Raw genomic sequence first — 21,642 nt, forward strand, 5'->3', positions numbered from 1 at the left:
ACTGTTTTTTGGTTGAAGGAAGTAAAAAGCTATGTTGTTATGGTTCTTATTACCAACATTTACGACTAAAAAGAGCGGGAAATGTCTCGGTTTACTTGAGGAGAGTAAATTCTTCCTCCTTTTCCTCCTCGTCGTCATGTGGTTGTTTGATTAATTAACAGTTCTTTCTCGGCCGATAAGTTTCCTTGATATGATAGTGTTTGTTAGTTTTTTAGAACCGCAAGATTTGTTATTGCGTTTACAAATTAAATATACTTAAGATTAAGATTTACAAACTGGCTGTAGCAAAATGACGCTACGAATTCAACTACGTCATTCGCAACCACACTAACAGAAAATTTTGTGGCAACATGTGCAATTATGCGATTAAAAAAAAAAGGTTTCTTTACAGATAAGGAAAAATGGCACTTCTGCCAAATCTCATGCCTCTTGCCTTATGTTACAAACTTTTCACCTTGTAAGAACTTTTAATGGTAAACGTTTAAACAAATCTGGTGTCCAAACTGCTGTGGGAGTTTCGCTGATAAGCTTGAGAAAGGCGATACGATCTCATTATTATCACCGCTACAGTAGGCCTTTTTCTTCAAAGAAGACCGTTATTTAACAATCATCCTGCGAAATCGCGCGGAATATCCCGGAATTCCGCAAGATTGAGCAGGATAATTGTTTTATTATTCAACACATTGATAGCAAAAAAGTTGGAGGCGATTTTTCTTGTTAAAAAAGAAACTTGTAACATTTAGTTTGACCGCGCGCGGACGTGCTTGAATGAAAGTGGCAGCTTTGTTCAAGTTTGAATGAAATCGAGAGTGTTGACCGAACTTCTTACCTGACTTGCATCAAAATTGAGTACTCGTCTAGTGTGCCAATCGTTCCGGTAAAAATTTCCACAAAGTTATAGCCTCAAAAGCTGAAACCAAACAGTATTTTGAAGTTGCAAAGGATTTGTTGTGTCAGCTGGGCAGAGATGAACAGACTGGAAAAGCTTTTCAACGAATTTTCTCCGGTGAGTGTTTCTTTGTTTACTGCGCAAGCAATTTCACCATCTTTCCTCGGTGTTTTGACAAACGCATCTAGTGCCTTGTTGTTTGCAAGAACTCTGGATCTGTTATGATACTAAACGGTATTTTTCAGTCAACTCTAATGCTTCTGAGAGTAATTGCATTGCACTACCTCCATCTTTTTGCAATTGTCTACCAGAAAGAGACTGAAATTTCTCGAGGCACTTCATTTGCGAGCTCGGTCTACTCTGGTGGTTTCTTCCATCTCTTCAAGACGAGTCGAGAACTCTGTTTAATTGTTGCAAAAACCAATCTAAGAAAATACTGTTTATAATATCCGAGCCTTTCCTAGAATACAGGACAATACCAGAGTCTATAGCGAAAAACAATTTTAGTGAACTGTAATATAATTTAACAGTTCATAAACAAAAAGATATAAGCAGTAAAAGTTATATGCAGTAAACATTACAAATCTAGACAGCAAATTTGTTTGCCTTCTTTTTATTTTATGAAACAGCATTATTAATAATTTGGTGTACTTGCGAGGTTTTTATTTTTTTAGCACTCTCTCTATTTATTCATTTCAAAGCATTTTAACGCATTTACTCTACATGAAAAATGCTTAGAAATGTTTTACTCTTGATAACTGGAACAAAACGGAAGTGTAAAACTAAAACGTTTCTAGTATACGACGAGAACGGAGAGGAAAACGCTAATATACATTGTTCTTAGGGAGGGAATAGCAGGCAAGCCGGACATGGAAGATGCCAGGACGCGGTCGTTCGGCGGTACCATAGGGGTCATTTGACTCAAATAAACAGGCCACCAGTGCAGTTATCCCGCGAATTGCGACCCCTCGAGCGGCAATTATTGCCGCTCGAGGGGTCGCAATTCGCAGAATAACTGCACTGATGGTCTGTTTATCACGTCTACTTCGTGGAGGTCTCCCTCCCTTCCTTCCTCTCCCAGCTGGTATTCCGTAGGTGATGGCCTTGCTGTAATTTATTCCGCCAGACTTTTTGTTGTTAGCCACCAGCCACTTGAGGTACACATCAAGGTTACCTTTCTTCACACTAGCTGCAAAGGCGTGGGCGCATATTGAGGTCGCAGCATAACCTAGGCAGTCTTGACATTCAACTTTGTGCGAAAGCTGACTGGTTGGTAAGGTTGGTAAAAGAAACCCATTGGAAATGGACAACATATCAAACTGATATCGCGAGAGAAGGTTGAAAACATTTTTCGTTGATCAGTGTTTCTAACAGGACCAGGAAGAACTCTGTTCCTTCTAGATCTGAAGCAAAGTAGTTGTTTAAATTCACGTCTAAATCGTTCGCTCTGGAAAGCGTAGATCATTGGGTTCACTGCTAAATTAAACGCCACCATGACAACGAAAGCGATGTAAGGAACTCCCCCAAATTCAAATGACTCAAGGAAGTTGCTAAGGAGATATAAAGTTAGTTGTGGGAACCAGCTGATGGCGTAAATTACACTTACTATCAATACCACCTTTGTGACCTTTTTGCGGGATTTACGAACTACTATTTGAGTTGCCCCGTTTATTTGCTTGAACCACAAATCGAACACGACTTTTGAGTATAGGTATATCATAGTATTGGTGGGAATAATCCCAACCACAAGCAACCAAATGGACGAGTTCACTTTGCCGTAAATTGCAGAGGGCCAAGATTCTAAACATAAGTCATCTTCTTTGTCGTAAGAAAGGACGAAAAATAGAGGAAGGTTGAAGATGGTCGTGAAGATCCAACAACAGATGATAATACTCTTAACTTTGGAGCGCGAAAACTTGGAAGTTTGGTCGTAAGGGTTTGTTACTGCCTGATAGCGTTCAAATGAAATGGGTATCAAGGAGAACACAGATGCAACACCTCCAATCCACGAAAGATTCCCTCCTGTAACGAATTTGCGTAGGAAATCACCAGCTACACCCGTTGGATGAGTGAAGGCATATATAAAGATGAACCGTGGACTCAGATAAAAACCAAAGTTATCATGTCAGCCACTGCCAAGTTAAGAAGAAGGAAGTTCATGGGTGTCTGCATGAGAATGTTGAACATTAATCACCATGGAGACCAGAGCATTTCCAAATAAACCAGCAGCAACTAGCAGTGTAAAGCAAGCAGTCAGACCGATGTCCATGGAGGTTATCATCATGGACTTTACGTCTGTTTGAGATTAAAAGACAATGTATATTCTTAAAATAAAGGGTAAAACTGTGTTTACACTAGCTCGAAATAATTACAGTAAGCGTCTTTACGGGAGATACTTTTCTCCATAACCATTTCATATTTGTAATGTTTACCAAAAATATCCGTTTTAGGTTGCTTTCAATTGACTGTATTCCGGAATAAGAATATGCGGAATAGCTGTTAGATTTCTCTTTTTAAGTAAATTTGGGAAGACATTTCTGCAAACTTTCGCTGACAAATCATAATTTAAGAGCAATTTTGTACTCCAGTAACCCCATAAACCCCTTACGAGCGATTTCTTATCATCATTGTATGCATTTCAATTCCGGAATAGGGTCCATCGAATTCGAACACACCCGTAAATGCATTGCGTACTTGCTGGTGCTACAATTTATTTGGTTTTTTAACAGACAACAAAACTTTAAAAGAGTGCAGCTTCTCATTATTAGCCTCTTGCTTACAAGTGGTGCGTCATATTGAAAAATGTGAATATCCGCCCGAGTACAGTCCATTTCTCTCCCTCCATCATAAATCTTTTTGAATAGGGAAATTGAGCAACGACGACGGCAACGGTATCGTGAACGTCACTATTAAAATGAATCCGTTTTTTGTGAAACATCCTCCCGATTATTCCAATTCGCTTTAAATGTCAAACGTAGGTAAAATTTCCTGGAGTTGAATCCTTAGAGACCGTACCCAAGTTTAGAAAGAGAATGAAAAATTCGTTGTCGTGTGTTTACGTCCTCAATAAAACGTCCCATCAGGAAATTTCACGTCCTAGTGGTGCAGTGACGGCAAAGAAATGTACACATGTAAACATCGCTTCTGAAAAATTCATGAATAGGAAACCTTTGCCACTAGGAAAAGGATTTTAAGAAAAAAATTGGAGGGATGTAGCTGTGCCAGAAAGCGTCTAGTGGTGTTTTGAATTTTGACATCGGATTTTCATACAAACACAGATCCCTGTTTTCTTTCATACAGTTTCGTAACTTCATTAAGCAATTCCCTGCACCTCTCCAACGACATAGCTACTCGACTCGACGAGAAAATGGCCGACGTTTGCGCAGCAACTTTGTCGCTTCGCAAAGTATGCTGGAGCGATCACGTGACGTCAGTGACTTGATGTAAACATTTCAATCGAAATGCTGAACGATTCCATTGAGAGACTGCCAGTTTGAATCAAAGAATTCAGGTTTTAAAACCTTGGGATTGAAGGGCAAACTGTATTAACGGGAGTTTTAAAATTTTTGAGCTCGAAATTAAACGTTTAAATTTGCAGTTTGAATGTTTGATGTAACGATCGAGTGATTGAGCTGAAGGACTGCATTTTTTAATTTAGAAGTGCCTATGTGAATCGAAGGATGGAATGTTTGCTTTGAAAGATCTAATGTTTGAATTAAAGAATGACATTTTTGGATTGAAAAAAGGGTGTTTGGATTGAAGGATCGAATGTTTGAAACAAACAGTTTCATATTTGATTTGAAGGATCGAAAGTTTGAACCGAACAATTGCAGATTTGAATAGAAGGATCGAATGTTTGAGTTGAAGGACTGAATGTTTGAGTTGAAGGACTGAATGTTTGAGTTGAAGTATCGAATGTTTGAGTTGAAGGATTGAATATTTGAGTTGAAGGATCGAATGTTTGAGTTGAAGGACTGAATGTTTGAGTTGAAGGACTGAATGTTTGAGTTGAAGGACTGAATGTTTGAGTTGAAGGATCGAATATTTGAGTTGAAGGATCGAATGTTTGAGTTGAAGGACTGAATGTTTGAGTTGAAGGATTGCAGATTTGAATAGAAGGATCGAATGTTTGAGTTGAAGGACTGAATGTTTGAGTTGAAGGACTGAATGTTTGAGTTGAAGGATCGAATGTTTGAGTTGAAGGATCGAATGTTTGAATTGAAGGATTGAATATTTGAGTTGAAGAATTGAATGTTTGAGTTGAAGAATTGAATGTTTGAATTGAAGAATTGAATCTTTGAATTGATAGTTTGAATTTTGACACTAAAAACGCGCCATAATTTCAAGCCTGTTTGCCTACTCGTCAAAATGGCGTCGAAGACCGTGATAAGGCCTATTCGACTCAGCTAAAAATATTCATTGACTGTCAAAAAGTTCAAACACTATTAAATTAAATTCGATCAAAATTGAAAACAACCTTCTTAAATGAACATACCGACTTTAAGTTGTTCGTTTCTTCCCATTTCAATGTTTACTAACAGTCGTTTCTGAACTGATCCATTTGCTGTAAAAAAAAAAAATCACCAAGGAGATGAAAGCGCTCTGTGAGCGAACTCGTCAATTGAACATGTGAATGAAATGATATTTCAAATTACTTGTCTGTCAGTAAAGTTATTCGCTTCTTTGATTACGTGGCTACGTGGCTAAGTGAATAAGCGGCTACCTAGCTACTTGGCTACGGTGTTTCACTGTTAAAGCAAGAGGTATTTATAAACACATTCTCTTTGTCGTTTGCCACACGCAAGTTACGGGTTATAGGCGAGGCTCGGCATCACGCTTAAAGAACGAGGTATGCGTAGCATTGTTTTAGAAGTATATTATTGAATTTAGAAATATCCCGTTGCCATTGTTTTAGAGGTATTTCCCGGAAATCCTAGTTCCTTTGAAGGTTTTCATGTGTGCCGCGTTTAATGTTTGCTTAAACGAGCTGAAACGAGCAGTTCCGCGTGTCCAAGTCGAACTTTTGGAAAGAATAATTATATCTGTCTTGAAAAGGAAAGTTGTGCGTTAGTTTCGGTAAATGGAAGGATTAAGGTCTATGTTATCTTTTGTGCTATAGGATTGGGTTTGACTGACCATCACTCACTTTTTAGATGACCATAAGAATGGTCAATGAAAGGAAACTTCTCAAACGTTTCCCAGTTTCAATTTCTTAACGAGGCGACTTGTATATCTCTGAAGAGTGTAAAAGTAATCCCAAAACTTTGAAGATTTAATGAATCAGTTTATTTGTATTGTGCCTTGGGTGTTGTTTGTAACATGGTAGAAGATGGTTAAAATTTTTAAGATCGTTAAGGGTGTTTTCCTTTTAACTTGCACAAGACCTACTGACCTTTTTTCTCGATATTCTTGATTTGATAATACCCTAAACGTTGGTTTGAGCTTCAAAATAGAAACCTCGGAGCCGTGATTTTATCATGGTGGTACTGTTTTGCCTGACTTGAAGTTGAAACTGTTGATTATGAAAATCATATCGCGTGACCCTAGAGATCGTAGAAGTATTTCTTCAATTCGCAACGATCATAGCTTTAGATAACACCCTAAACTGACGTTTTCACTTATTGTGAAGCCAACTTGGTTAGGGATGGGGCAAATACCGCTAAAATTATAGTTAATGTATGGAACTTTGCCGATTTTGAGCCTTATTCTGTAATTAACTCCGCTTAAAATTGATTGACTCTCAAAATTTAAAGCTGACAATTTTGCAAACACTTGGTTAGTTTGCATGCGTAAAAATGCCTGAGCGAAAACTGTTGGAAGTCTTGAGACATTTGCACGAGTGAACGTACTCTTCATATCAAAAATTCCCCAGTCCTCTCCCGTTAGATTATTTCTGCCTCTAGAAATAATTTCACACCCCACTACCCCAAAGGAGGCATTGTAACACTACAGTCGCTAACCGGAAGATATTTGACATTCGCGGTCGGTGATCAGGCTACGCTTCCGTAATCGCAACCTTTTTCTTATGAACAATAAACGCTCTTTACCTTAAACAATAAAAAAGACCATAAAAAGAGCGAAAATGTGTCCTATTGTCAACCCAAAAAGTCAACACAAAGTTTGATACGGTACCAACCATACAGCCACACTCACCTACACTGACCAGTGTTTTCAGATTATGTTTCAATAGAACCGTCATTAGTGTTTCCTTTGAGAAGGCCGCCACCTTGACGAGCGTTTTGATACAGGGCACCGAAGGAGAGGTAAGCAGGACTGACTTGAAATGTTGTGTCCTGTGTTCTCAGAGTGCTCTGTAGTCTTTTTAAAACACGTTAAACACGTTTGATCAGTGTTCGTGTGCTTTGGCTGAAAATATGAGTCGCGGAAAGTTTTAGCCAGAAAACGTAAATTTGTTTCCCGAATTAACTAGATGCTGTTGGTTTTCAAAAATATTGATTTGCAGCCTCCGAAAAGGAAAAAGCATTAGTTTTCTAGCGCTACGAAATTTTGAGCTGTTAAGACCTTTCTCCGAATTTCCGGGGCTGATTAAACTGAAGACCATCCGAATATGACTGATTGATTTGTACCTTCGGGTGCCTCTAAAGGGAACAAGTATATTTCTTAATCATGATATTTCTCGGTATTCAAGTCGTAAAAGTAATGGCTAGCTGTTACCACGGTCGTTTTCTTTTCAGTCTTTTCAGCTGCCATAGAAAAGGATATGTGAATAGAGAACGAATAAACTTCAATCTTACTTGCCGCCTATTTGACACGCCTGTGTGACAGTCGGAAAAAAACGTCCCTCTTTGTTCCTCTATCCTTTATACTCAACTGTCGAGCTGTCAGAGTAAGGCAGAATCAGTTACATCCAGGCATTTACTTATCAACAAACTGACAGAAGCAATAAATATCGCCAGCCTACAGCTAGTTGATAAAAATTAAGGGATATAAGCACAACAACACACTATATTAGCACTAATATATTAGTGCATTAATATATTAGCACCAGCGTCACCACACACAAAGCGTGTTGGGTAAAAAAATGGAAATGGCTCATTTGTCTCTGGTCACGATCGAGTAAACATCTCCCGAACGTAAGACTTAGATCGACTTACAGTCGCACTGAAACTGGGCATTCAAACTTTCCTTCCTTTTCCTAAAACTATCACTAAAGACAGCAATTTGACAAATTTTAACGGTCTAGTGGCAGCCATAGATGTTTCTTGTGATGATTTCATTGAATTATTCCCGGTTCGGAGACAATCAAAGTCGATAATTTTTTGTTTATTCTTATATTAGTATAATGTGCTGTCACGTCTGCTTATAGACGCTTTTTTATATTATAAATTTAGACCGCGAGCGGTCTCTTTCTCCTAAGTTCTGTGGCGCGAGATGGATCTAACGAGTGGTGAGGCCGCGAGCCGCGAGTTCATTTTTTATTTGCATAATTTTACTGCGGAGTTTAGATAACGGCGAATTTTGCAACAAATGCATTCTACTAATCTAAAAAAAATAGCCATAAACTTATAATATATCAGACCCTCGATTTAGCCTTTAATTAACGGTGCAGTTGACGTTTCATTACGGTCTCGGATGACAACGAGCTATCACCTTGATTACTTTGAGTGTAGTACATTCTAGGCTTTATTTTGTTAATGTTGTGAAAACTTGTTGAAAAATAGAGAAGAGAAATTGAAGTCAAGCATAGGTTATTGTATCCATCTGCCACACGACTGTGACAAGAGAAAACGGCTTTCCTTTATGAAAATAACAGTTTGGTTCAGAGGGAATCTTGAGCACACAAAAACTGGTTGCTGGACTCATCCAGACATTAAATTTTCTATGTGGTATTACACTGCACCCAAAACGGATTTTACAATAGTAGCAAAACGGTAGGAAATGTGAAGAACGTAGCATATTTGATCAAATTTGGTCATATTTGCTCAAAACCAAACTTCATGTTTAAACGAGATTTGTCTTTTAGGCAAAGATGGTAAATACTGCATTTACACGATATTTATACACCGTTGCAAATGTGAGAAAGATGTACACATTTGAAACAACTTCACTATTACAGTAAATGGGAAAATAAGACACACGTTTGCTCCAACAAAACAGAAATTTAGCAAATATGCGGTAAAACAGTATGTTTGCTCGATTTTGGTCACATTTGCACATAAATCAAACATCGTGTTTACAAGACATTACAAGCAAAGCAAACGTGGTAAAAACCACATTTACGCAATATTCACACATAGTTGCAAATGTGCAGGAGGAAGTACACATTCAAGACAACTTTACCTCTACGGTAAATATTTACACACATTTGCTCAAAGAAAAATGGATTTACGTGGTGAGGAAATGAGATAAAATATCATGTTTGCTCGACTTTGGTCATATTTGTACACAAATCAAATCTCACGTTTGCACGACATTTACAAGCGAAGAAAAGCTGATTAATATTAGTAAGATCACACATTTGCTCCAAGGAAATTGGATTTACAGGGTGGGCAAATGAGGTAAAACATTATATATGCTTCACTTCAGTCACATTTGCACACAGAAATCAAACTTCACATTTCCACCACATTTACAGTTTTCACTCAACACTAACTGACACTGTAGAAGATTTAAGCCACATTTGCACACAAATTGAGCAGAAGCAAATTTGTTTACTTTCGTATGATTTGAATCGAAGGCAAATTTGTGTCAAAATTTATGTCCCTAAATTTGGGGTCTAATAAGGGGTCTCGTTATTGGAACATATCGTTCTGTGAGTTCTCTCCTGTCAGAGGTTTTTCATTTTGTTTTTTTTCTCCTCTGGCGAAGTTTATAAAAAAAAAAAAAAAAAAAATTTGCTGCAGATTTGCTCCAGTTGCTAAGATGAGTAAATCCGTTTTTTCGTGCAGCGTTACTTAGGAAAAATTATGCAATGCATATGCCTGTATGTGATTACATGAGAAGCGTTAACAACGTCTGGCGTTCACTCCATAATAACTTTTTGCATGGGCATAATTAACAATTAAAGCGCATGACAATTATCTTGTCCAGCTTTGTACGTTAAGAATCAGTTGAATGTTTTGTTTGGTTCCACTTGCGAGCGAGTCAGTTCCCTGCTAGCAGAGGTTTCCTTATAATTATTAGTTTTAATTATTTATGTCAATCCTCGTTGATGCATTTTGAAGGTAAAACGCAATATTATCGTTTTTGCCCGAAGGAAAGGACGTAATGGATATGACTATCTGAAGACTGAAAAGTGAAAATTAATTGCACAGGCCTAAATATTTCACAGATAATATAGTGCTAATATGTTAATGCGATAATATATTAGGGCTAATATAAAATGTTGTTGTGCTCATATCCCTTAATTTTTATCAACTAGCTCTAGGCTGGAGATATTTATTATTTCTGTCAGTTTGTTTATAAGTAAAGTCCTGGATCTACCTTACTCTTACAGCTCGACAGTTGAGTATAAAGGATAGAGGCACAAAGAGGGACGCTGTTTTTCCGACTGTCACGGCACCGCGTCAAATAAACGGCAGGTAAGATTGAAGATTATTCGTTCTCTATTTACATCTCCTTTTCTGTGGCAGCTGAAAAAAAAAAACGATCGTGGTAAAAGCTAGCCATGCATTTTCGACTAGAATACCGAGAAATATTAAGAAATATACTTGTTCCTTTCAGAGGCACCCGAATGTACAATTTAATCAGTCACGTTCGGATGTTCTTTTAATCAGCCCCGGAAATTCGGATTTGGTCGTCAAGAAAATCTTCATTTTTCTTCGGCGAAGTGACAGCTCAAAATTTCGTAGCGCTAGAAAACTAATGCTTTTTCCTTTTCGGAGGCCGCAAATCAATATTTTTGAAAACCAACACCATCTAGTTATTTCGGGAAATAAATTTCCGTTTTATGGCTAAAACTTTCCGCGACTCATATTTTCAGCCAAAGCATACGAACACTGATCAAACGTGTTTTTAAAAGACTACAAAGCACTCTGGGGACACAGGAGACAACATTTCAAGTCAGTCTGTTTTATTAACTCTCCTTCGGTGTCCTGTCTAACAACGCTCGACAAGGAGGCGATCTTCTCAAAGAAAACACTTATGACGGTTCTACTAGAACACAACTGATCTGAAAACAGTGGTCAGAGTAGGTGAGTGTGGCTGTATGGTTGGTACACTAGAGGGCGCTAATGCAAGAACAGGAAATAATATGGAAAGTAGAAAATTGAAAAAGGGAAACTTCGACTACGTTTTATCGAAGTGAAACGTACTGATTGCCTATCTGCCTGATCCAAATAATCTCGAAACTCTCGATTAAACTGTGGCTTTTTTCGATTACTTAGAATATAACGTTTACGGAATTAGAAGCTTCTGTCTACTAGTAATTCTCCGCTTAGCAACATAAGGCAGGGAATTTTAGCAACGGCGACGGCGACGGCAACGAGAACGTCAAAAAGACGATAGGTTTTACAACCAAAACAACAACTCTGCAAGTGCGTTACACTTTTTGGTACATTTCTTTGCCGTCACTGCACGACTAGGACGTGAAATTTCCTGATGGGACGTTTTATTGAGGACGTAAACACACGACAACGAATTTTTCATTCTCTATCTTAACTTGGGTGCGGTCTCTAAGAATTCATTCCAACTCTATTGTATACTTCCTTTGTTACCTTTGGCTATTTTGTTAGATTCCTAATTTATTGCACGTTTATTATTTATCTTTGTTTAGCATTACATTATAAATTCAAATGTAACTTCAAATTACTTCTACTTTCAACTGAAGGTGGTCGTTGTACGACCGAAACATGTTTTGTAAACTTAAATGTGTCGTTATTCTTATAAAAATTGTTGCTAGTCTGCTTCTTTCTAGATCCTTTGGAAATTCTACCTACATTTGACATTTAAAGCGGATTGGAATAATCAGGAGGAAGTTTCAATAAAACGCGATTTCATTTTAATAGTGACGTTCACGCTACCGTTGCCGTCGTCGTTGCTCAATTTCCCTATTTAAATTTCAGGATCGTAACGTGTTCACTGAAACTCAAAAAGATTTAAGATGGAGGAAGAGCCTGGACTGTACTCGGACGGATATTCACGTTTTTCAATATGAGGCACCGCTTGTTAAAGCAAGTGGCTACTAATAAGAAGCTGCACTCTTTTAAGATTTTATGTTTTCTGTCTAAAAACCAAATAAATTGTAGCAACAGCAAGTACGCAATGCATTTACGGGTGTGTCCGAATTCGATTGACCCTATACCGGAATAGAAATACACACAATGATGACAAGAAATCCCTCGTAAGAGGTTTATGGAGTTATTGGAGTACAAAATTACTCTTAAATTATGATTTTTCAGCGAATTGTTGAAGAAATGTCGTCCCAAGTTTACTTAAAAAGAGAAATCTAACAGCTATTCCGCATATTCTTATTCCGGAATACAGTCAATTGAAAGCAACCTAAAACGGATATTTTTGGTAAACATTACAAATATGAAATGGTTATTGGGAAACGCATCTCCCGTAAAGACGTTTATTGTAATTATTTCGGAGCTAGTGTAAACACAGTTTTACCCTTTATTTTAAGAATGTGCATTGTCTTTTAATCTCAAACAGACGTAAACTCCATGATGATGACCTCCGCGGACATCGGTCTGACTGCTTGCCTTACACTGCTAGTTGCTGCTGGTTTATTTGGAAATGCTCTGGTCTCCATGGTAATTATCTTCAACATTTCCATGCAGACACCCATGAACTTCCTTCTTCTTAACTTGGCAGTGGCTGACATGATAACTTTGGTTTTTATCAGTCCACACAACATCTTTATATATGCCTTCACGCATCCAACGGGTGTCGCTGGTGATTTTCTATGCAAATTCATTACAGGAGGGAATCTTTCGTGGATTGGAGGTGTTGCATCTGTGTTCACCTTGATACCCATCGCATTTGAACGTTATCAGGCAGTAACAAACCCTTACAACCAAACTTCCAAGTTTTCGCGCTCCAAAGTTAAGATTATTGTCATCTGTTGTTGGATCTTCACGACCATCTTCAACCTTCCTCTATTTTTCGTCCTTTCTTACGACAAAGAAGATGACTTATGTTTAGAATATTGGCCTTCTGCAATTTACGGCAAAGTGTACTCGTCCATTTGGTTGCTTGTGGTTGGGATTATTCCCACCATTACCATGATATACCTATACTCAAAAGTCGTGTTCGATTTGTGGTTCAAGCAAATAAACGGAGCAACTCAAATAGCAGTGCGTAAATCCCGCAAAAAGGTCACAAAGGTGGTATTGATAGTAAGTGTAATTTACGCCATCAGCTGGTTCCCTCAGCTTATTTTATATCTCCTTAGCAGCTTCCTTGAGTCATTTGAAGTTGGGGAAGTTCCTTACATCGTTTCCGATGCCATGATGACGTTTAACTCAGCGGTGAACCCAATGATCTACGCTTTCCAGAGCGAACGATTTAGACGGGAATTTAAACAACTACTTTGCTTTAGATGTAGAAGCAACGGAGTTCTTCCTGGTCCTGTTAGAAACACTGATCAACGATAAAGGATTCAGTATAAATAATAATAATAATAATAATAATAATAATAATAATAATAACGATAATAATAATGATAACAATTGAAAAAATAATAATCTCTTTATTAACATATTCCAAGCGATTTACAATTTAAAAGTTCTAATTTTAAAATATCCAACTCACAAAAAAATGACTTAGAAAGGTTTGACGCATTAAAAAATAATTAACAATAAAGAAAATCAGCCACCAAATATTCACTGTAAAAATCCCAAGACACACGTGTTTGACTGAAAATGTTTAACTTGTGACAGCATCTCGTTTCTGGAAAAAAATTTGTGTTTAAATTTGAGCAGCCTAAAATAATTAGACTATTATAATTGGACTCTGTAAGCTTGACTGAATAACTCTTATTAAAAATATATGCGGATAATATCCGTTATTAAAAAGAAAAATAAAATTACGAAAATTAAAAATAGAATAAAACTAAGAAATTCTAGCGTCAAATAAAAATAAGAATAAGAATAAGAATATTGTTTTTTCGACCCAGGCTGAATATTCTTATGTTATTTATTCTGCTGATATTAGGCTGAAAATATGCTTGCGAATATTCTTATACTATTGTATATTATCATTATACTTAATTTTTTGTGGTTTAGTTCATGTCTTTTGAGTGTATACCATACATATGTATTACTTGCACCGTTCAACCTACTGTCATTAGCGTTGAACATTTGGCTAGCGCAGGTTTTTTTCGTTTTTTTTGGATAGTTTGTCGTATGGAGATAGGAAGAATTTTATACGGTTTACTTAAAAACATATAATTGTATTGTATTAACAAATTTTCAACACACAAAATACTGGTATTGATTTATAACAGAGAGAGACTTTTACTGACAAGGCGACAATTATAAGAAGTGGATAAAAATAAAACTTGAAAAAATTGGTTGGCATAAAAAAGGTCAAATTTACGATACGGCTAAGACTTGATAAAGAAGTATTACTGAGGTGGTCATGAAGGTGTGACTCTTTCCGCAAAAAGGAAACTTCGCCGATAAAGAAACTTTAATAACTGCGAAATATCAGTTACCTATTCTATAATACTGAAAGAAAACTTCGCCATTAATCCTTTTTTTAATAACTGCGAAATTTACGTTTTCAGTATATATATACAGAGGCAAGACTTTCGCCGCTGATGTTATGTCGATAACTGCAAAATTCGTGTTTCCGATGTGTATAGACTTGAGAGAGAGCAAAAACGTTCGCCGTTAAAACTGCGAAATTTGCGTTTGTGGAATAGTTACTTATTTGCAAAATTTATTTCTCTCATAACTGCAAAATTTTTCATTTATCAAAGTACAGAATAAGCGGGGAATGCGTATTTTAAGTTAATGTTGAAATATAATTTATTTTATTTAGATTTAATATACGGTGTACAAGCAACTGCAACTGTAAGAAGAAGGATTAAATTAAAGCAGTCACAACAATCACCGTCCATTCAGTTATCATATCGTTTTTAATAAGTGTCCTTGTATCATTGTCGCTGTTGCATCTTCCCGGCCTTTAGTAAGGTAAACAAAGAAACTGTGTCGCATGGATCTTGATTCTTAATTATTGAATATTTCAGCTATTTTCGATCTGTATTTGATCTGTATTTGTTTTGCAACAGAGCACAAATCATTAAAAAAAAATCCAGCTGATGGATGAATGAGGATATTAACTTAGTTTAGAATTTCCTCTTAATTGCAAACTTTTAATTCCTGAACTTAATTAATCCTGGTGTTGAACGGGGAGAGATTTCACTATTTGACATGAATACTAATAGGCCTTATGACGGTTTTTGACGCCATTTTGACGAGTAGGCAACCACGTCTGAAATAACAGAGTTTGTACGGAAATCCGATGTCAAATAATTTTCATAAAACATCGCTTCTGAAAAATTCATGAATTGGAAACTTTTGGTACTAGGAAAAGGATTTTAAGAAAAAAATTGGAGGGATGTAGCTGTGCCAGCCCAGAAAGTGTCCAGTCGTGTTTTAAAATTTCCATACATTTAGTAGCAGTTCACGGCTGGTTCGCTATACAGACAAATGTATGGAAATTTCAAAACACGACTGGACGCTTTCTGGGCTGGCACAGCTACATCCCTCCAATTTTTTTCTTAAAATCCTTTTCCTAGTACCAAAAGTTTCCAATTCATGAATTTTTTATATTCATATTTATATTTCAAATCGTTACAAAATAAAACCAGCCGATGAATAAATGAGGATAGTAACTAAGTTTAGAATTTCCTCTTAATTGACAAACTTTTAATTTTTGAACCTCATTAATCCTGGCGTTGAACGCCGAGAGATTTCATATTTGACAAGAATACTAATTTCAGTTTCGTGGAACATATTTCCTTGAAATTAAACCGCTAACATAACTTTTGAGTGGAAAAACAAAGAAGTCAGTTGACACTCATTCAATGCAAGACCTTTAGCGAGTAAGAAGTAACTTTTTCTCAGAGTAATTGTTGCTCCTGTGAGGGGCAATCAGAAACACAAAACAACACAACGAAATGAAAGGTACTTACCTCATAATAACGCTATTAAATAATCTCTCAGCCTTTATAAATTATTGATTATGATTACTAATATATTCACTTTTGACTTTACCTGGTGGTTGGATACATTGTGAAACCGGTGTCAGCAGAATACATCTCGACAGAGGTGAGTTGTCTTTCGAACCATTAGAATACTCTTTGCAAAGAAAACTAGGAACATAACAAACAAAGAATGATATACTGTCTTCATGAGGCCATGCCTTATATTAATTTCGAAAGTGCGCGAGTTGGTGATGTTATAGTGAGTTCTACGAGGAATGATGATTTCCGATGAGCAGTTAAGCGATCCAGCAGGTGAACATGTTACACCAAAGGTTTATCTTTTCTTAAATTTGTTTCTTTATTTCATTTTCTGTTTACATATTTGTGTTTAAATATTATAAACGTAACGGAATTTATCTAGGACAAAGCGGTCAAACCTCAACTGTGCGCCGGGTTCTCGGTTCAGTCTTATGCAGTTGTAACCTCTCACGTAGTCGTTTTTAGGTGACCCGTAACCTCCGAGTCCCCAAAAAAAGGACTGCGTGGGAGGTTTCATTACGGTCTCGGATGAAACGAGCTATCACCTTCAAATTACTTTAATTGTAGTACATACATTTTGATCTTTCTAGGCTTTATTTTGTTAATAGGCCTCATCTTGGTTTTCGAGGCCATTTTGACGAGTAGGCAAACACGTCTGAAATAACAGTGTTTGTATGGAAATCCGATGTCAAATAATTTTCATAAAACATCACTTCTGAAACATTCATGAATTGGAAACTTTTGGCACTAGGAAAAGGATTTTAAGGAAAGAATTGGAGGGATGTAGCTGTGCCAGAAAGCGTCCAGTGGTGTTTTGAACTTTCCATACATTTCCCTGTATTTTTTTCCCGCGAACTATTTTTAGTAGCAGTTCACGGCTGGTTCGCTATACACACAAATCTATGGAAAGTTCTGGCACAGCTTCATCCCTCCAATTTTTTTCTTAAAATCCTTTTCCTAATGCCAAAAGTTTCCAATTCATGAATGTTTCAGAAGCGATGTTTTACGAAAATTATTTGACATCGGATTTCCATGCAAACACTGTTATGTCAGACGTGTTTGCCTACTCGTCAAAACCGTGATGAGGCCTATTTTGTGAAATCTGGTTTAAAAACAGATAATTAGCATGGGTTAATGTATCAATCGGCTACACGACTGTGACAAGAAAGAATTGATTTTCTTGCTGAAAATAACATTGAGCAGTTTGGTGAAGGGAATCTTGAGCACATAAACTGGTCGCTGGACTCATCCAGACATCAAATTTTCTATGTGGACTATTTCCATGTGGTATTACTAAGAAAAACTTCTGCAATGCCTGCGATCACATGAGAAGCGTTAACAACGCCTGGCGTTTACTCCATATTCTTTGTTTTGAATGCAATAACTTTTTGCATGGGCATAAGTAACAATTGACCGAATTTCCCACAAATGCGAGTGGATTATTTGAGTGACTTTATCGTACCTCCAAAGTTGATACCGGTACGACCTTAGATCGGTCTGCATGCAGATGCTTGTTTCTGTTTACAAGAAGCCGATCTGAGTAATCATCTTTTGCCGGTTTCACTCATTCTGGTTGCTGAACCGACACGAATGACTCGGACCGGTCTGAAGTCGGTAGTATCCATATCCTCGGCCAGGTGTCAACAAGTCGCCTTAGATACCGAGGACTCGCCGGAAGATTCTCGCACTTCCCAGGAGATGTCTTTTACACTACCGTAGTTGTTCTACTTCCAATTTCCTTGACTTCAAGCAACTGTATTACAATAAGTCCCCAATGTTTTTATCCAGTACCGCTAAAATATATGTCACTTGGTAATTCCCGTTATGTTATACCTGGCGAGAAAAAGTTGAAACACTTGACAATAGGCAAATTCCGAGTTGTTGGGAACCTCATTAAGAACGCGAGACTAAGTGCAAAGTTTTTTATATGAAAATTAGTTTTGTTTGCATAATGAATGAAAACTAATTTTCAAAATAAAAAAAATTGCACTTAGCCTCGCTTTCATAATGAGATTTAGACATTCTCAAAGTCGCTTCGTAAGGCTAGCAATTCTAAATGAGGTTCAAATGGCCTATTGTTGGACAATTTCCAAAAATGTCCCGTTGAGTGAACTACTAAATGCAAAACATTCATTTGTCAGTTCAGCTGGTGGAAAACAATTATGCCGCAACTCTTACACCTTTTAATCAATGACACAGCAATAAATTCTGCCCGCTAAGAGTATCATACCTTGAAATGCACGATGATCGTTTGGTGGCAGAGTTGAGGGTTTTCCATATCCATAACATTTGTACGCTTCATTCTACTATTTACTTGTGTGATAACCGCTCAGCGAGGGTGAACAAAGAACTCCTTATAACGAATTATTAGTTTTAATTATTTATGCCAATCCTTGTTTATGCATTTTAAAGGTAAAACGCGTTATTATCTTTTTTTGCCCGAAGGAAAGGATGTATCGTTAAGGTTGATGGATATGACTGTCTATCTGAAGACTGAAAAGTGAAAATTAATTGCACGGGCCTTAATATTTCACAGGTAAATTAGTGCTAATATAGTGTGGTGTTGTGTTTATATCTCTTAATTTTTATCTACCAGCTGTAGGCTGGCAATATCTATTGCTTCTGTCAGTTTGTTGATAAGTAAAGCTCTGGATGCAACTTATTTTACCCTACTCTGACAGCTCACAGTTGCATGAGTATAAAGGATAGAGGCACAAAGAGGGACGCTGTTTTTCCGACTGTCAGCACCGCGTCAAATAGACGGCAAGTAGAAGTTTACTCGTTCTTTATTTACACATTATCCTTTTCTGTGGCGGCTGAAAAGTAAACGATCGTGGCCGTAACAGCTAGCCATGCATTTTCGACTTTAATACCGAGAAATATTAAGAAATAAACTTGTTATCTTCAGAGGCACCCGAAGGTACAAATCAATCAGCCACAAGGAAATCTTCATTTTTTTCGGCGAAGTGACAGCTCAAAATGTCGTAGCGCTAGAAAACTAATGCTTTTTGTTTTCCGGGAGGCTGCAAATCAATATTTTTGAAAACCAACGGTAAATTCGGGGAATAAATTTCCGTATTCTGGCTAAAACTTTCTGCGACCAAAATTTTCAGCCAATGCATACGAACCTGAGATCAAACGTGTTTTAGCCTACAAAATAATTTGTCTTTAAAAGACTACAAAACGCTCCAAGAACAAAGGAGACATCATTTCGAGTCAGTTCTGCTTAACTCTCCTTCGGTGCCCGAGTCAGTTCTGCTTAACTCTCCTTCGGTGCCCTGTCTAACAACGTTCGTCAAGGGGGCAGCCTTCTCAAAGAAAACACTAATGACGGTTCTACTGGAACATAATCTGAAAGTCAGTGTAGGTGAGCGTGGCTGTATGGTTGGTACACCAGAGGGCGCTAATGCAAGAACAGGAAATAAAATGGAAAGTAGAAGATTGAAAAAAGGAAACTTTGACTACGTTGTATCGAAGTGAAACGTACTAATTGCCTATGTCTGATCCGAATAATCTCGAAATGCTCGATTAAATTGTGGCCTTTTTCGGTTACAACGTTTACGGAATTAGAAGGTTGTCTGTCTTCCCAAAAAAGCTGCGCGGATCTCGACTGATGATGATGGGAGATAGCGGAAAGAATATATTTTGTTTCGTCGTTCGTTGCATTTGGAACTCACAATTAACAATCTAACAACAACATAACCTTATGGAAATTGACAAGTAGCAAATTATTAGAGAAGCGTAAAACAAAAGGTACAAGGCCACGGCAAGTTTACGCAAAATTTATAACAGTTTAAAAGAACAACAAACTTCAACTTTCAACTGGAGCGAAAACAGCCGAAATTACTAACAAAAAATGTTTCATAAAACGGTATCTTGTCCGCCAGCACAGCTTCGTTCACTTGTCACAGTTGAAACATAAAATACTCACCGAAGCCAGTCGTCGGAGGATCAGTCGTGTCATTAGCAGAAATGGCTTGAATACTTTATTCCCTCTGAATTTCCCTCGCATAACGAGCTTTGAAGCTCTAAAAGGAACCTTCTGGCTTTGGGACGTGATCAACTAACACAGCAGTATAAACAAATTGAAGGAGGTTGACATTTGTGTCTCGCGCTTACAGTAAAATCATTTGTTTTAACAAACACATTTGGATGGTTGTGAACATTTGAAACATATTATTATTTGAACTGCGGTTGCCAGATTAAATAGAAGAAAGACCCTCGCAGTTATTTACGTAACGTAAGCGTAGCGGCGAAAAGAAGGCCTAAAAAAATCAGGCTTGAACGGGATTCTAACCCATGACCTTTGCGATGCTGGTGCAGTGCTCTACCAACTGAGCTATCAAGCCAACTGGGAGCTAGTCATATTGTCAGTTCGTAATATACCCGTGAAGGATGAATAAATGAATGTAAATATATTAAACATATATTTTGAACTGCGGATGAACGATCAAATAGAAGAAAGATCCTCGCAGTTACCGTACCCATAACCTCTGCGATGCCAGTGCAACTTTAAACACATTTGGGAAAGACTTTTTCAAGCACGCTATATTTCAGTTTTTACCGAGAAGAAAACTCGCTACTCCGCTCACTACATCAATACAGCTGTGCTAATTATACAAAAGTTTTCTTAAAACATGAAAAAACTTTGAAAAGTTCTAATTTGAAAAGTTAATGTAAAACACACATCAGGGAACATGTAAACATTTGGCTGGCATTTTGAAAATGCATCCTTATAACGTAAACTTATGTTAAAATTTGCTGAGATTAGCATAAATAGAGAGCGAGAGCTTTCGTTTTTTTCAATAGCTTCCCTGTACAGTTTTCAGTGAAAGGCATTCAAAAAGTCTGATTTCATCCTCAACGCATTTTCATTAAAAAAGAAAATAATAACTTAAATCTGAATATATACCCACCGAAATTTCCACAAAACAAACTTTCAATCGGCACGATTGAAGTAATAATTGTTGAAGCTTTTGTTTTACTAATACTCTTCCTCTTAGCAACATAATGCCGGGAGTTTTAGCAAAGGCGAAGGAAACGGCAACGAAAACGTCAAAAAAAAACAATAGGCTTAACAACCAAAACAACAACTCTGCAATTGCGTTTCACTTTTTGGTACGTTTCTTTGCCGTCACTGCACGACTAGGAATGAAATTTCTCGATAGGACGTTTTAAGCCAGCGACACACTTGGTTTTACCAGGCTTTTGGTACCAGGGTCGCAGCGATCGGCGAAAATCGCCAGGTGTGCCCGGCGCAGCGATTACGTTTTTCGCCGATCGCTGCGATCGGCGCATAAAATCGTCGATATCTGGCATGTCAGATATCGGCGATTAAATTCGCCGAGCCAAGTGTGCCCGTTCCCGAGATTTTCTACGGTCATTGCTGTGAATCGCCAGTAAAGCTAACCCATCAGGGTGGGCGATTTTATCACGTCTTTTTAAAACTGCCACAACAATGCGATCGGCGAAAAAGATCGCCAAGTGTGGCGAAAATCGCTGACGATTTTCGCTGGTGAAATTCGCCCAATCGGCGTATAAAATCGCCAGGTGTGTCGCTGGTTTGAGGGAGTTTTAGCAACGGCGAACGTCAAAA

At 37.5% G+C, this 21,642-nt stretch overlaps 2 protein-coding genes and 1 pseudogene across 4 annotated transcripts in view; 2 read left to right on the forward strand and 1 right to left on the reverse strand.

Moving 5' to 3' along the window:
* Positions 1 to 2,117: 2,117 nt before the first annotated feature.
* LOC146461451 (pyroglutamylated RF-amide peptide receptor-like) lies at positions 2,118 to 3,170 on the reverse strand (annotated as a pseudogene).
* Positions 3,171 to 11,930: 8,760 nt separating this feature from the next.
* The window catches only part of LOC146461452 (pyroglutamylated RF-amide peptide receptor-like), an 11,838-nt gene continuing 2,126 nt past the window's right edge, over positions 11,931 to 21,642 (forward strand). The window contains exon 1 of one of the 3 annotated variants that reach the window (XM_085086862.1): positions 11,931 to 12,447. Coding sequence is in view for 1 of the 3 variants with exons in the window: in XM_085086860.1 (XP_084942986.1) it covers positions 19,374 to 19,413 (40 nt within the window). In the remaining 2 variants the exon portion in view is untranslated. Of the gene's footprint in view, positions 12,448 to 18,155; positions 18,814 to 19,304; positions 19,414 to 21,642 lie in introns of those variants that run through there. The other 2 variants (XM_085086861.1, XM_085086860.1) reach the window with 2 other exon arrangements.
* On the forward strand, positions 12,434 to 13,519 carry LOC146461453 (pyroglutamylated RF-amide peptide receptor-like). Its single transcript, XM_085086863.1, has one exon. The coding sequence runs from the start codon at positions 12,517 to 12,519 to the stop codon at positions 13,447 to 13,449; it is 933 nt and encodes a 310-aa protein (XP_084942989.1). The 5' UTR covers positions 12,434 to 12,516; the 3' UTR covers positions 13,450 to 13,519.

The sequence above is a fragment of the Pavona decussata genome, unplaced genomic scaffold (genome assembly GCF_977016875.1).
Source record: "Pavona decussata unplaced genomic scaffold, jaPavDecu1.1 SCAFFOLD_198, whole genome shotgun sequence".
NCBI classification, from domain to species: Eukaryota; Metazoa; Cnidaria; class Anthozoa; order Scleractinia; family Agariciidae; genus Pavona; species Pavona decussata.